General features: G+C 40.6%; 2 protein-coding genes across 3 annotated transcripts; one reads left to right on the top strand and one right to left on the bottom strand.

The window, feature by feature from the left end:
• The first annotated feature begins 1,437 nt into the window (after positions 1 to 1,437).
• On the top strand, positions 1,438 to 9,231 carry LOC311265475 (NACHT, LRR and PYD domains-containing protein 12-like). 2 transcript variants are annotated; one of them, XM_084367156.1, is made up of 12 exons: positions 1,438 to 1,704; positions 2,046 to 2,223; positions 2,889 to 4,701; positions 5,334 to 5,507; positions 5,752 to 5,925; positions 6,348 to 6,518; positions 6,599 to 6,772; positions 7,373 to 7,546; positions 7,802 to 7,975; positions 8,160 to 8,333; positions 8,508 to 8,681; positions 8,903 to 9,231. In XM_084367156.1, coding segments are annotated over exons 2-12 (3,234 nt in total). In that variant the 5' UTR covers positions 1,438 to 1,704; positions 2,046 to 2,222; the 3' UTR covers positions 8,934 to 9,231. The 2 variants fall into 2 exon arrangements, with proteins under 2 accessions (XP_084223282.1, XP_084223283.1); XM_084367157.1 differs by having other exon boundaries at positions 1,438 to 1,700.
• agmat (agmatinase (putative)) lies at positions 9,222 to 13,567 on the bottom strand. The gene is made up of 7 exons (XM_084367161.1): positions 12,931 to 13,567; positions 11,050 to 11,252; positions 10,819 to 10,867; positions 10,345 to 10,540; positions 9,859 to 10,038; positions 9,603 to 9,687; positions 9,222 to 9,516 (listed from the first exon to the last, which is right to left on the bottom strand). The coding sequence occupies exons 1-7, from the start codon at positions 13,221 to 13,223 to the stop codon at positions 9,443 to 9,445; spliced, it is 1,080 nt and encodes a 359-aa protein (XP_084223287.1). The 5' UTR covers positions 13,224 to 13,567; the 3' UTR covers positions 9,222 to 9,442.
• Positions 13,568 to 14,866: the final 1,299 nt, after the last annotated feature.

The raw sequence follows: 14,866 nt of genomic DNA on the forward strand, positions 1-14,866 counted from the left end.
ACTGGTTCATTCAGCAGGACATCCTGCTCATTTGGCACTGATATACCTGTATTCATTGTAAACAAGGTTCTGTTCTGTGTCGTCTGTATTGATTTAGTATTTCACTTTTGGGAGGATGCACAACATTTCATAAAGGAGGTTGGCACCAGTCAGGGCGGTGTTCCCTGTTGAGGAAAGAAATATTTATAAATAATGGTTGGATTTTAACAAAATAAAAATAATTTGACGACAAAGTGTGAAAAATAAGCACCTGTGGTGTCGTAGGGAGGAGACACCTCCACTAGATCACATCCAACCAGGTTCAGACCACGGCAGCCACGAATAATCTCGACCCCCTAGATCCAACCGAGAATAAAAGAAGTATATTAGTATTCATACTGAACTTGAGGCGGTCAGAGAGTGGATTTTACATTAATACACAAAAACTGATATTATATCAAATAGGTTTTCTCATTGGCCAGTAAACCCGCTTCATGCCTGTAGATACCCTTGTTCTGGAAGAAAAGAGAACTGCTGTTCCCGACTTCATTAAAATTGACCTCTTTAGCTCAACCCGCTGAGGCTGTGCATTGAGTGCCCTCTGCTGGAGTTAGAAGGGGAATTACAGACTAAAATGAATTCTCTATGCAGTGGATACAAAGGATACAAATCAAGCATCAAATATCAACAGAAACACAACAAACTGTGCTGCTGCTGAAATATATAATGTCAGAGCACACCTTAAACACAAATTTCCAAACAAATGTTCCTTATGAAGCTGAGATATCCTGTCATTTAATCCCTGATATGTGTCCAGAACACTAGATCCTACATTTCCCATAATGCAGTGTCTTTAAACTGTGTCTTTTGTCTAATAACCACGATGCATTAGACTTTGGAACGATCCGACTGACGCAAGAGCTTTTATTGTGAATGGCTTTCTTTATTGCAGTCATTATGGAAAGTAAAAAATTAGCAGGCCTGTCTTATATCAATACAATGACACAGCATGATAACTCACAGCACGCATATTGGAAATAATCCTTCTTAGGTGGACAAGACAAGACAAGAGTTTGCTTAACAAACATGAGCTCAGAGTTTCAGATGGTTCAACTAGTTAATAGAGAAGTGATGAGTCTACTTTTTAGTTCTTCTTGACTGTCACAACAATTCAAAATTAATAGTTTTTTATTTTGGTTTGTCAATGCTAATAGACACATTGTGTAAAAAAGCTACACACACACACACACACACACACACACACACACACACACACAGATAAATTCAGCTGACTTCCTGTAAATGGAGATGGGAGGAGACAACACTGACCATGTGATCCAGGCGCATGAAAACAAGGAAGCTGAAGAGGTTCAGTGAGTCAGTTCAGACTCCGTTGAGTCAACTGAAGACTGAGGCAGAGTGAGTGTTCACATTTTTAGAATTTTACTGTCAAAATCTCTGAGTCTGTTTCCTCCGTGTGGACTGTTGTGGAAGGAAATGTTAGAATGAAGTGTGATTCATTTGTAGCTACAAAGTCATGATTGACATTAAAGAAAAGAAAAGAAAAAAGTGTGGCCAGGTTTCATGACTGCATCCTTACAACTGAAATAACCCAATCTAAACTGGCGAAAGTGACTGCAAAACAGTAAAATACATCATCAGCTTTCTTAAATGCAAGGCTTTTATTGTGAAGTGGCTGCAGGAAGGAAGACAAACTACAGGTAGGTAGGTAAGACTCTTGTTTATTCCATTTCTTGAAACACGTGTAAATAAATAACACCACAAATAAAGTATACCTTTCATCGTTTAGACAATATACAGTAGAATTAGCATAAACAACTATATCACCGCTGGTGATGAGAAGTGTGGCTGTAGTTTCTCTGCCATTCTTGTTGTAAACAGTCTGCCATAGCTCTAGTGTTTTATGAAAGCATAATTTTTATTACAAACTGAATGTTGAATTCAGACAGAAAAGTATCAACAATTTCACAGTTCTCTGTGACCAGCTGAGGCTCTAGACAGTGTTCGCCCAATCCGGATGTTTAATAATCAATTTGTTTCTGTAGAGGAGCAGCTGTCCTGCTGTGTTTTGGGTAAAGACGTCCTGAGGGATCCAGTGTCTACCAGCTGCAGCCAGCGGTTGTGCAGATAGTACATCACCTCAAACTGGAACCAGTCTGCTTCATCAGAAGACTCCTTCTGCCCCCAGTGAACAAGAACTGGACTGCAGACAGCACTGTAAAAGTAAGACTGTACATCTCGCCTGCTACATTTCATTACATGTTGTTTATAAGTGTCATCAACCATGTGGCATACATCAGCCTCATCAAATTAGCTGAACGGCTCGTGCTACATTAAGTTTTCCAGCAAACAGCCGTGACTTTGCTGTGCCCACATCATGGTTTGAACCATTCTCATTGGTAGGCAAGTACAAGTGACTTGAATTGGTTTCAAGAGTCTTCAGTAGCCAGTGAAGGGCACAGAGGGGCGGTGTAGAGACTGTGGGTAAGGTGGGCTGAGCTGTTACCAGGGCCGTAGCAAGGTTTTAGAAACACTGAGGTGACTGTCCGTTTTGTAATTTATTTCTTTTTTACTTTTGGGCCTGGCTGTTACAGAGATTTCCAGGACTTTGTGAGTTGTACTGTTGAAAGAAAACTGGTCTACTTCTAAAGTCTATCAGATATCATATTTTGTATTATTTGATCAGTAGATCAGTGTTGAATGTTGCTGGGAGGAAGAAACAGTCACAGAGAGCTGCCTCTGCTGTCAATCGAACATGTACAGCAACAACTGAACTTCATAACCTGGACTTTGTCATATATTCTTAAAATGATCACCTTGTACTGGTAATGAAAATACTCACCAGATTGTCCGTTCTTTTTTTTCTCACAATTTTTCCCCTTTTTTAGTGAGTCGTGCTCTGCAGGAGGTTTTTGAAGAACATAAGCTCAGTCTGAGGAGGAGGTATGAATGTGTGACTGAAGGAACTGATGAAACAGGAAGTGGATCCCTCCTCAACAGCATCTACACTGAGCTCCTCATCACAGAGGGACACAGCAAAGTGGTTAATACCCAACATGACACGAGGCAGCTTGAGACGCCTTCCGAGACAGTTTCAGAGACAGTTTCAGAGACAGATCCCGAGACTCTCCATGATACTCCAATCAAGTGCCACAACATCTTTAAAGCCCAGCCTGACCAACAGAAACGCATCAGAGTCGTTCTAACGAAAGGCGTTGCTGGCGTTGGAAAAACCTTCTCAGTGCAGAAGTACGCTCTGGACTGGGCAGAGGGCTTGGAAAACAAAGAAGTCAGTCTGGTGGTTCCGCTTTCGTTCAGGGAGTTGAACTTGATCAGAGATGAGCTGTACAGTCTTCTCATGCTGCTCCATGTTTTCCACCCAACATTGCAGAAGGTCACAGCAGAGCAGCTCGCTGTCTGTGAACCTTTGTTCATCTTTGACGGCCTGGAAGAAAGCATATTTTCACTGGATTTCCACAACAATGAGGTCGTGTCTGATGTCACACAGAAGTCATCAGTCAACGTGCTGTTGACCAACCTTATCAAAGGGGATCTGCTTCCCTCGGCTCTGGTCTGGATAACTTCCAGACCCGCAGCAGCCAGTCAGATCCCTCCTACATGTGTTGACAGGGTAACTGAAGTGCAAGGCTTTACTGATGCCCAGAAGGAGGAGTACTTCAGGAGACGATTTAGTGATGAAGAGCAGTCCAGCAGTATCATCTCACATGTCAAGGCATCTAAGAGCCTCAACATCATGTGTCTGATCCCAGTCTTCTGCTGGATCACTGCCACAGTTCTGGAGCACATGTTGGCTACAGACCAGAGAGGAGAGCTGCCCAAGACCACGACTGACCTGTACTCACACTTCCTGTTGGTTTTGACAAAGAGGAAGAAGCAGAAGTATGATGATGGACATGAGATGAGTCCACAGGAGCTGACGAAGGTTGATAAGGAAGTTCTTCTGAAGCTGGGGAGGCTGGCGTTTGAACATCTGAAGAAAGGAAACCTCATGTTCTACCAAGAAGACCTGGAACAGTTTGATGTCACAGAGGCCTTGGTGCACACAAGAGAGTGTCTGATCTTCCAGAAACAAGTCTACTGGTTTGTTCATGGAGTTCAGGAGTTTCTGGCTGCAGTCTACATGTTCCACTGTTACACAAATGGAAACACAACAACACTGAAGGATTTCTTGAAAGATTGGGATGATGATAATAATGACAGGGACGATGACCATTATTTAGCCCTGGATAACTTCCTGTATAGCAACTTGGAGAAGTCTCTCAAAAGCAAAAATGGCCACTTGGACCTGTTTGTCCGCTTCCTTTATGGCCTCTCTCTGAAGTCCAGCCAGAGGCTCTTTGGAGGCCTTCTGGTTCGGACAGAGGAGAGTCCAGAAATCATCCAGAGAGCCACCAACAACCTAAAAAAAAAGATGTCAAGCACTTCTCCTGACAGAAGCATCAACATCTTCCACTGTCTGATGGAGATGAATGACCACTCAGTTCATGTGGGGATCCAAGAGTTCCTGAAGTCAGAGAACAGATCAGAGAAACAGCTCTCCGAGATCCACTGCTCAGCTCTGGCCGACATGCTGCAGATGTCAGCGGAGGTTCTGGATGAGTTCCACCTGGGAGAGTGCAAAACAACAATGGAGGGACGATGGAGACTGATTCCAGCAGTGAAGAACTGCAGAAAGGCTGTGTTAGTCCAGATGTGGTTATTGTCATTATGTTATTTAAACATGCTTTGGCATTTGGACAGGAGGAGCTCAAGTTTCAAACCACAAAACCTGAGCTAAGCTACAGCCTCTCACATAAAAGGACAAGTTCACCAATAATTAAGAAAAACATTGGTCATTATCTACTCAACCCAATGCCAATGACTGGTTTCATAGTCAACAAAACATATCAGGAGTTTCACAGTAAAACAGTGTTTCTCAGCTACAGCCATTAACTTTTGGTGTAGATCAAGATAAAGGGACGTAGTGTTTTCAATATTTCTTCTTGATGTAAAATGGTGGCTGGTTTCTTTGAGTGAATACAATTTGATGCAGATCCAAATTTAAAAAAATGGATCTAGTGGATTTAAATATGCTTTCTTTGATATTGGACTAGGCTTGATTGACTGAGTGCCATTCTTGTTTTTTATGACTGTTTTATGGACTATGAAACTTCATCCTGTTTTTCACTGGCATAAGGGTGCATATTTTGAATTTTCATCTTGGGTGAACTAATCCTTTAATGTGACTTTCGGTGCAAAATGAACAATCAATCTTTTATATAGAAGTGTCAGATTTTATCATATTTTAAGTTTTCTATTCTCTCTCATTACAGACTTAGTTCCTGTGAACTGTCAGAGACTCATTGTGAAATCATTGTCTCAGCTCTGAAGTCCAACCCCTCCCACCTGAGAGTGCTGGACCTGACTGACAACAAGCTGCAGGACTCAGGAGTGAAGCTGTTGTCAGGCGGACTGGAGAGTCCAAACTGTAAACTTGAGAATCTGGAGTCAGTTCATGTATTTTGCTTGCACACGACAATTTGCATATAACACTTACATACTTTTGCATGGGTAAAGTTTTGATTACAGGACTTTTACTTGTCCAGGAGAATTTTAAGTGTTTTATTAGAGCCCTTACTGAAGTAAATGATCTGAATACATCTTCCAACAACAAGCTTCACATTTACAACCTAAACACTTCTGATTAGATCATAGATGGATTTTTATTGACATCATTTACTCTTTATACAGATTGACTCTCTGCAGTGTGTCAGAGATCGGCTGTGCTTCTCTGGGCTCGGCTCTGAAGTCCAATCACTCCCATCTGAGAGTGCTGGACCTGAGTAGCAACAAGCTGCAGGACTCAGGAGTGAAGCTGCTGTCAGGTGGACTGGAGAGTCCAAACTGTAAACTTGAGAATCTGAGGTCAGTTTATGTATTTTGCTTTCACACAATTTGCATATAATACTTAATACTTTTAGTATATTTTACTTTTAGTGTATATTAACCACAGTAAAATACAACATATGCATCAATGCACCGGTAATTAAACCACACACATCAAATATAACAGTTAAACAATGAGAGGGATCTTTTTATGAGAGTACTTTTACCTTTTATATTTAAAGCACAGTTTGCATATCATACTTACATACTTTTACATAGGTAAAGTTTTGAATGCAGGACTTTTACTTGTCCAGGAGCATTTTCCCAGATTGTTATTAGAGCCCTTACTGAAGTAAAGGATCTGAATACATCTCCCAATAATAAGCTACACTTTTACAACCTAAGCAGTTGTGATTAGATCATAGATGGATTTTTATCTACATAATTTATACTTTATACAGATTGATTGCCTGCGGTTTGTCCGACATCGGCTGTGCTTCTCTGGGCTCAGCTCTGAAGTCCAACCCCTCCCATCTGAGAGTGCTGGACCTGTCTTTCAATGACCTGGATTCAGGAGTGAAGCAGCTGTGTGGTTTTCTGGAGAGTCCTCACTGCAGGCTTGAGACACTGATGTGAGACAGCAGGGGAGGGTGGACAGTAGGGGAGGATGGGACGTTGTCTTCTAAAGTTACATCATTTATTCTTTATTCAGATTTCAGGGCTGCGATTTGACAGAGATCGGCTGTGCTTCCCTGGGCTCTGCTCTTCAGTCCAACCCCTCCCATTTGAGAGAGCTGGTCCTGTGTAATAACGAGCTGCAGGATTCAGGAGTGAAGCTGCTGTGTGATTTTCTGGCGAGTCAACACTGTAGACTGAAGAAACTGGGGTTAGTTCACTTACTTTCTGTTACTCTTTCATGTCTTATATGTTTAATTAACTCCTTATTAAACCTAATTTATGTTCAATTATGTTGAATTACAGTTGCTCATGCTTTTGTATTTATTGTACTAAATTTTGTCCATAGTCTTTATAGACTTCTATTTCTTAAAATTTGTAAAAAAAAAAAAAATGTTACTAGTTTAAGGATATTAATGGTAAGAATTTATGGTAAATGCTCACATCTGTATACAGAATCTCCTCTGATATTTGTTTTAAATTGATAAGATATGTTGCTGAAGTAGGCTACAAATATTTCTTTGGTCTCTGTTCATTTCGATGTGTTTTCACAATTAGTGTCTGATTACAAACTTACATACTTGACTGAGATCACCAGCATGATATGAATCTGTGTTGGCATGAATTGTTATATGAAGGTTGTGGTGACATTTGTCAGATATCTGTAGAAGGCTGACATAACGATGGTCCATGTTAACAGAACAACAAAATGACACTAATGATCAGGACATATTAATGTTAAGCTCACATTTCAATTCTGATCACATCTGAGTGGATGATAGATTGATTTTTATCTTCATCATTTATTCAGGTTGAGTTCTAGCAGTTTGTCAGAGATGTGCTGTGCTCCTCTGGCCTCAGCGCTTAAGTCAAACCCATCCCATCTGAAGGTGCTGGACATCGGTGGCAATGAGCTGCTGGATTCAGGAGTAGAGCTGCTGTGTGGTTTTCTGGAGAGTCCACACTGTAGACTGGAGAGACTGAGGTCAGACATCCTTTTATTTCACATCTGTGCTGAGACTAGTATGACATGGAAGTTGTGGTCAGACTAAACTGAAGACATTGGGCTGATATTACACTTAAGATCCTTTGTTATCAGGACTCCACTATCCTGAAAGAAATATTGTAGATGTGTTTTGTTCACATTCGCCCAGGCATCTTTGGAAACTTTTTGATCTTTATTTGAATCTTAAGCAAGAACATTGTCTTCTAAAGTGTTTTTAAAAAAACATTTATTCAGATTGTGGCGCTCCGGTATGTCACAGAACGGCTGTGCTTCTCTGGCCTCTGCATTGAAGTTCAACCCCTCCCATCTGAGAGAGCTGCTGCTGAGTAACCATGAGATGCAGGATTCAGGAGTGGAGCACCTGTGTGATTTTCTGGAGAGTCCAGACTGCAGACTGGATACTCTTGAGTCAGTTCAAAGAACGTCTGTTATGTTCACTCTTTTTTAACTTTTTGCATTTTACAGTTTTTAACCTGCATCCTATCGGGTTCAGGTGTTTAGAGTTTCCATTTCTGAACTTCTGCATTTTAAATACACTGAATTATTTCAAGCAGAAAGGTGTCTGAAGTTACATAATTTATTCTTTATTCAGTCTGTCCTACTGCAGTTTGTCAGAGATCAGCTGTGCTTCTCTGGCCTCAGCTTTAAAGTCCAACCCCTCTTATCTGAAGTACCTGGACCTGAGTATCAATGACCTGTCGGATGCAAGCGTGAAGCTGCTGTGTGGTTTTCTGGAGAGTCCAAACTGTAAACTTGAGAAGATGAGGTCAGTTCATGTATTTTGCTTCCACACAATTTGCATATTATACTTACATACATACTTACTCTACTAAGTTTAAAGAGAAGCTTGTTGATGAAGATGTTGAGCTACATGTTTAAAACCAGAACACCTGTGATTGGCTTACAAATTGTTTTTTATCTACATCATTTCCTTGTTCAGACTGATGTATTGCAGTTTGTCAGAGAACTGCTATGCCCACCTGGCCTCAGCTCTGAAGACCAACCCCTCCTGTCTGGCAGACCTGGAGCTGAGAGGAAACAACATCATTTATTCTGATGTAAAGCTGCTGCGGGATCATTTGCAGAATCCAAACTGTAGCCTGAAGAATCTGAGGTCAGTAATGAGTCGGTTCACGCTGGTTTCAGCAGTAGTGAACTGAACACAGTCTCAGAATTTTTTTTTCTAGATTTCTATATCGTAATGATATCATGAATTCTTTAATCATCCAGTGAAAACATGATCCGGTGACAGCCCTAGCTGCATCACTGACCAACAGCTGACCCTCTGTAAACACTAATTTATGATTTCTCTTGTCTCTCTTCTTCTCTCATTAGTTTGGATCCATGTACATATATGATTGAATAAACAGGACACCGTGGCTGTGTTGAGAAAAGATCAGCTGTTTTGCTGATGATGCAGAGAGGTTGAAACAGCAGCATCAGCTTGTCAGTGCTGCAGTGAAATGACCACCACAGGTGCACTCATACATGTCAGCTACTCCACTGGGTTAGCCATAAATGTTTACAACCTTTTTAATATATATGTACGTATATGCTTCACATACTAGATGTAGCAAACAGGCCTCCACTTCAACTTGTGAGTGTTTTCCAAATGGAAAGCATTATGTGTAATGCCAAATACATGGAAAAGAAGTCAAACTTTGGATGCTTGATTTATTCATTTTTTGTCAACATGAACTGTAAAATGTCTTGGCACAGTGAGTTGAAAACATTGCACATAATTTTTTGGTAAAAACATTCAACTGAAATTGTAGAGGAATTGCCTTCTTTACTGGTTCATTCAGCAGGACATCCTGCTCATTTGGCACTTGTATTCATTGTAAACAAGGTTCTGTTCTGTGTCGTCTGTATTGATTAGAAGTATTTCACTTTTGGGAGGACGCACAACATTTCATAAAGGAGGTTGGCACCGGTCAGGGCGGTGTTCCCTGTTGAGGAAAGAAATGTATATAAATAATGGTTGGATTTTAACAAAATAAAAATAATTTGACGACAAAGTGTGAAAAATAAGCACCTGTGGTGTCGTAGGGAGGAGACACCTCCACTAGATCACATCCAACCAGGTTCAGACCACGGCAGCCACGAATAATCTCGACTCCCTAGATCCAACCGAGAATAAAAGAAGTTTATTAGTATTCATACAACTGAGAAGATAAGTGCAGAAAATTCACTCCTCCTACATGTTATATGTGTGGAACGAGTGCAGTATATTCTTAAAATGAAGACAGAAGATAATTCAGAAGGATTAAAGTCTGTTTCAGCGTGTTTACCTGTATGGGAGTGAGCCCTGCTATCTCTGGCGTGCCTGTTCCGGGGGCGAAGCCGGGGTCGAGAGCATCGATGTCAAAACTGAGATACACTGGACCGCTGCCCATCTGAGCCCTGACCTCAGCCATCAGAGGAGCCAGAGATTTGAACCAACACTCTTCCACTTGTACCACACGGAAACCCTGCACATTGTAAACATCTGGGTTGTTCATTGACAGACAATCATTCTTTTTTTGCTTGACACATTTAAATGGACTAACACCGTCTCATCGCACAAAACACACCTTGCTTACCCAGGTGTTTTAATTGTAACCTTAAATAGTTCGACATTTTTGGAAATACAATTATTCAATTTCTTGCTGAGAGTTAGTTAAGCTTAAGCCAGCAGTCTTATCTTAACCAGAACCACAGGGCGTCAAGTCACTGCATTTGGTCAAGTCATCGCCTTATATCATCTACAATACCTCCCAGTTTTCTAGCAGAGGTACCTGTGCACGGTTCCATTCATACGAATCTGGAGAGTAGCCCGTACCACGCAGGCCGATCTGGACTACTCTCTTACAGTCGAGCAGCCCCTCCTCCACACAACGTCTGAATGGAGTCCCGTGTCCGATTTTCTCCCCCAAGACCACGTCACTGGTGTCGGCGTGAGCATCCACATGGACCAGACCCACCGGGCCATGCCTGACAAATTATTACAGAATGAATACTGAATGAGGCACCAGAGCACAGTATATGAAATGTTTCCTGTCATGAGTCTGCACTCAACTACAAACAATACACAGTCATACAGAGGTGTGGCACTTTGTTTTGCTCTGGTGTTTTTTCACCGTATTCAAAAACAGTGATCCAGTTATAAAAACTTGTGCAGATTGTTGACATTTTAAGGCCTCAAATTCAGATTATTGGATTTAAGACTTTTTAAGGACCCACAGCAGCCCGGTGAAGCATGGCCTACTTACTTCTCAGCAACAGCTTGCAGGATTGGATATGCGATAGTGTGATCGCCACCTGCAGACAACAAAAACTCCCTTTATATCTGACCGTTTTATAAGGCTTTCAACAGGGGTAATAATTGAACAGACGTTGCACAGCTTGCTTTCAGTGTTATAAAAACAATTACTGATTTATCTTGACTATCTGTCTAGAAGGTAAAAAAATATCTAGACATGTTTTCATCCCGTCACTCTCACCCATAGTCAGAGGAATACAGCCGGTGGCCAGGATCTTCCTGTAGGCCTCCCGGATGCGTTTGCAGGTGTCCTTCAGGTCGTACACATTCACATTGACGTCCCCGATATCAGCCACCATGATTGAATCATACGGTCCTGCCCTGGTGCCACCGTTGTAAGATCTCAGCAGGGCAGACTCCACTCTGATCTGCCTCGGACCAAACCTGCGGCGAAGGAGGGAATATATTTCATTTCAGTGTTGCAGCGATTTGAACCTGAAGCTGTGAATTCAGTTTTGGACTTTACTTTAACTTTAATCCTATAAGTACATTTTCCTGCCTACAGGCGTATTACATACTTTTACTTCAGCAAGATTTTAAATGCAGGATCTTAACTTGTAATTAAGTATTTTATGGTGTGGCAGTAGTACTTGAACACTGAAGTACTCTGCTACAATTTAAAGTAAAATAAAGTATTAGCACTACAATATACTTCTTTGGTAATTTAAAGAACCAAAAGAAAAATCTCTTATTATGCAGAATGGCCCATTTCAGAATCATATGTATTATATTGCTGGATTATAATCCGTGATGCATTAACTTGTTTATCTCCTTGAAGGAAAAATTCGACCAATATTGAAAATTCTGTCAAGTTTTAAAGTCCACAAATCATTTTCGGAGCTTCACATCAAAACAGCGTCGCAGCATTCACTTTAACAACTGAAGGAGATGGGGATGTGTTTTAAATTGTAAATAAAGAGAAAAATATTAAAATTGATGACCCTTGATGTGTGGTCGAACTTGTGCTCCCACTTCACTAACACTCTTATCTTAGCAGCTACAGTGAAGATTATGGCTTTAAAAATGGTGCAAGTATCGCCTTTCAAATCAATTTGGGATCTTGGGGCTTCTGCAAAGTTGGATTACGCTGGACGAGCTGTATGGAGCCATTTCTTGTTTACTTCTTTCCGTTTTAAAACAAGTCCCCATCTACTTCTGCTGTTTAGGGCAATGCTGCAACTCTGTTTTGCTGTGAAGCTCCAGAAATGTTTTGTGGACTATAAAACTTCACGTAACTTTCTGTCGACATGGGGGTGAGTAGATGGTGACTGGAATTGTCATTTTTGGGCGGACCTTTCCTTTAACGTTGCAGCTGGTAAAGAAGATGGAGATAATTTCAACTACTTCATATATTTAATCAGTAATATACATCATGTTTAGTGTGTTGATTTATATTTTGTAATAAAAATCTGAATAAGGTAAGAACAAAGTAACTAAAGCCATCAAATAATATGTTGCTGGAGTAAGAAAGAATAATACTGGCATCCAAAATATAGTGGAGTGGATATGAATCCTTAATAAAATGAAATATGTTGAACATTTTTTCCCAAGCAAATTGTTTTAACCTGAACCATGATCTATGTGTGATGTCAGAGTCGGTTACATTAAACTTGAACTTTCAGTGAAATAACTCAAAATAATGACTTCAATTCTCTTGAGGAGCTCCCGTCTGTCGCTCTTCAACAACTGGCAACAAAACCCAGCCGATACTGAGGCGACTAAACGGCTAAAATGTGATTTCAGTCTGTGTCAAATGTCTTTTTATATTTTTTAAATGACAAATCACTTGTATTTAAATAAAAACACATTTTCTCACACCAGTATGTTGTGTTTTTATTCGGATATATTTGAAAAAATATATTGTATATTGTATTTGTGCCTGACTGTCGATTAAAACATTTTTAATCAGTTAAATTCTCAATGGCGATTAATCGATTAATGATCCACATCCCTATACTGCACAATATTAACTCTTCTTGCAGGTACATTTAGGTCTACTTATCCCCAGCATCAACAGGCCTATACTCTTTCCATCAGCAGCTGCCACGGAGGGAAACAGCACCTGGCTCCGGGGCGGTTGGAGGTCCCGGTGTCTATCGGGACGCCGACGAACGCCGCATCGAGCCCGTCCGCCGTCTCCTGGAAGGGCAGCTTGGCCATGGTGGGGATCCCCGACACCCTCGCAACGAACTCGGCGCTCGGTGGCACATTGAAGCGTTTACCTGAAGACTTTCTGTTGGGATTCACGCACACAGACAAAGAAGTGTGTGGTGGCCGGAGAGAGAGGAAGGCCGCTGCAGGCGGAGAAATAACCCGGCGGGTTACAGAGTTCAAGTGTCTCCACAGTGGAAACATGTTGGCTAGTTTCAATGTGGAGCTGTGCGACCACAGAGACTTCTGCTGCTGCCTTCGCTGTCTCCTGCACAGCTCGTAACATTCAACACTGTGTTAAAGTCCACACATTTCTGATTAAGTGGTCGTACGTTGCCGTGTTGAATGCAGTGTCTTTAATCGAGATATAAATGCTTACAGGTATCACAACACCTCCAGTATGCATTTGGCACTTTTCATGTCGGGTCGGACTTGTGGTTTTTAAAGTTCGGACCCGGTTGTGAGCGTGAAGGCAGCAGAGCATGAGTCCACTTCAGGTCAGGTGGGCGGGGCCGGCAGCTCTGCGGAAGATCGGTCCTGCCAAGAGAGGAAACCAATAGGCCCACATCAGAGTGAGTGTCAGGGTCAGGGTCAGGGGTGACGAAACAACGGGGAGGAGGAAGTTTGTTTGTTTTTTTATCATGCACTTCAAGAATGAAGTTGAAATGTCGAGAAAAAAGTTAAATGTCAAGAATTAAGTCAATGTCGAGGAAAAAAATCCAAATGTCAAGAGTAAAGTCAATGTCGAGAAAAAAATTTAAATGTCAAGAGTAAAGTCAATGTTGAGAAAAAAATTTAAATGTCAAGAATAAAGTCGAAATGTTGAGGAAAAAAGTAAAAATGTCGACAAAAAAGTCGAAATGTTGAGGAAAAAAATCAAAATATAGAGGAAAAAATTCAAAATGTTGAGGAAAAAAGTCGAAATGTTGAGGAAAAAAAGCAAAATATAGAGGAAAAAAATCAAAATGTTGAGAAAAAAAATCAAAATATCGAGGAAAAAATCAAAATATCGAGGAAAAAAGTTAAAATGTTGAGGAAAAAATTCAAAATGTTGAGGAAAAAATCAAAATGTTGAGAAAAAAAATCAAAATGTTGAGAAAAAAAATCAAAATATCGAGGAAAAAATCAAAATATCGAGGAAAAAAATCAAAATATCGAGGAAAAAATTCAAAATGTTGAGGAAAAAAGTCAAAATGTCGACGAAAAAGTCAAAATGTCGACGAAAAAAATCAAAATATTGAGGGAAAAAATCAAAATGTTGAGGAAAAAAGTCGAAATGTCGAGGAAAAAAAACAAAATGTTGAGAAAAAAAATCTAAATGTTGAGGAAAAAAAACAAAATGTTGAGAAAAAAATCTAAATGTTGAGGAAAAAAATCAAAATGTCGAGGAAAAAGTCAAAATGTCAAGGAAAAAAGTTGAAATGTTGAGGAAAAAAATCTAAATATCGAGGAAAAAAATTCAAAATGTCGAGGAAAAAAGTTGAAATGTTGAGGAAAAAATTCAAAATGTCGAGGAAAAAAATCTAAATGTTGAGGAAAAAAGTCAAAATGTTGAGGAAAAAAGTCAAAATGTTGAGGAAAAAAATCAACAAAGGCTCCTTCAGTTCTCACTAACTGGAGGGGAGCTGCAGGCTTTTAAACCCTGTGTCGGACACTCAGAGCTCACACGTCCTTAACTGAGGAAGCCTCTTGGATGAGAAGTGAAATGTCTTCGATACAGCACCTAGATACACATACAACGTTTCACTCCAAGAAAGCAGTAAGAAGTAGAGACCATAGGCTCGGGCAGCTCGCATAGCTGTCAGTCGCTCCCCTAGCTGGAGCTGATGGACCAGAAGACTGTCGAA

The sequence above is a fragment of the Pagrus pagrus genome (genome assembly GCF_965226575.1).
Source record: "Pagrus pagrus genome assembly, chromosome: 11".
NCBI lineage: Eukaryota > Metazoa > Chordata > Actinopteri > Spariformes > Sparidae > Pagrus > Pagrus pagrus.

Coding starts and splice junctions, on each gene's coding strand:
- LOC311265475 (XM_084367156.1), top strand. Junction 6,519..6,598: donor TGCAGGCTTGAGACACTGAT/GTGAGACAGCAG, acceptor TTCTTTATTCAG/ATTTCAGGGCTGCGATTTGA. Junction 8,334..8,507: donor TGTAAACTTGAGAAGATGAG/GTCAGTTCATGT, acceptor TTCCTTGTTCAG/ACTGATGTATTGCAGTTTGT.
- agmat (XM_084367161.1), bottom strand. CDS start 13,223: ATGTTTCCACTGTGGAGACACTTGAACTCTGTAACCCGCCGGGTTATT. Junction 10,541..10,818: donor CTGCAAGCTGTTGCTGAGAA/GTAAGTAGGCCA, acceptor ATAATTTGTCAG/GCATGGCCCGGTGGGTCTGG. Junction 10,039..10,344: donor ATGAATGGAACCGTGCACAG/GTACCTCTGCTA, acceptor TACAATGTGCAG/GGTTTCCGTGTGGTACAAGT.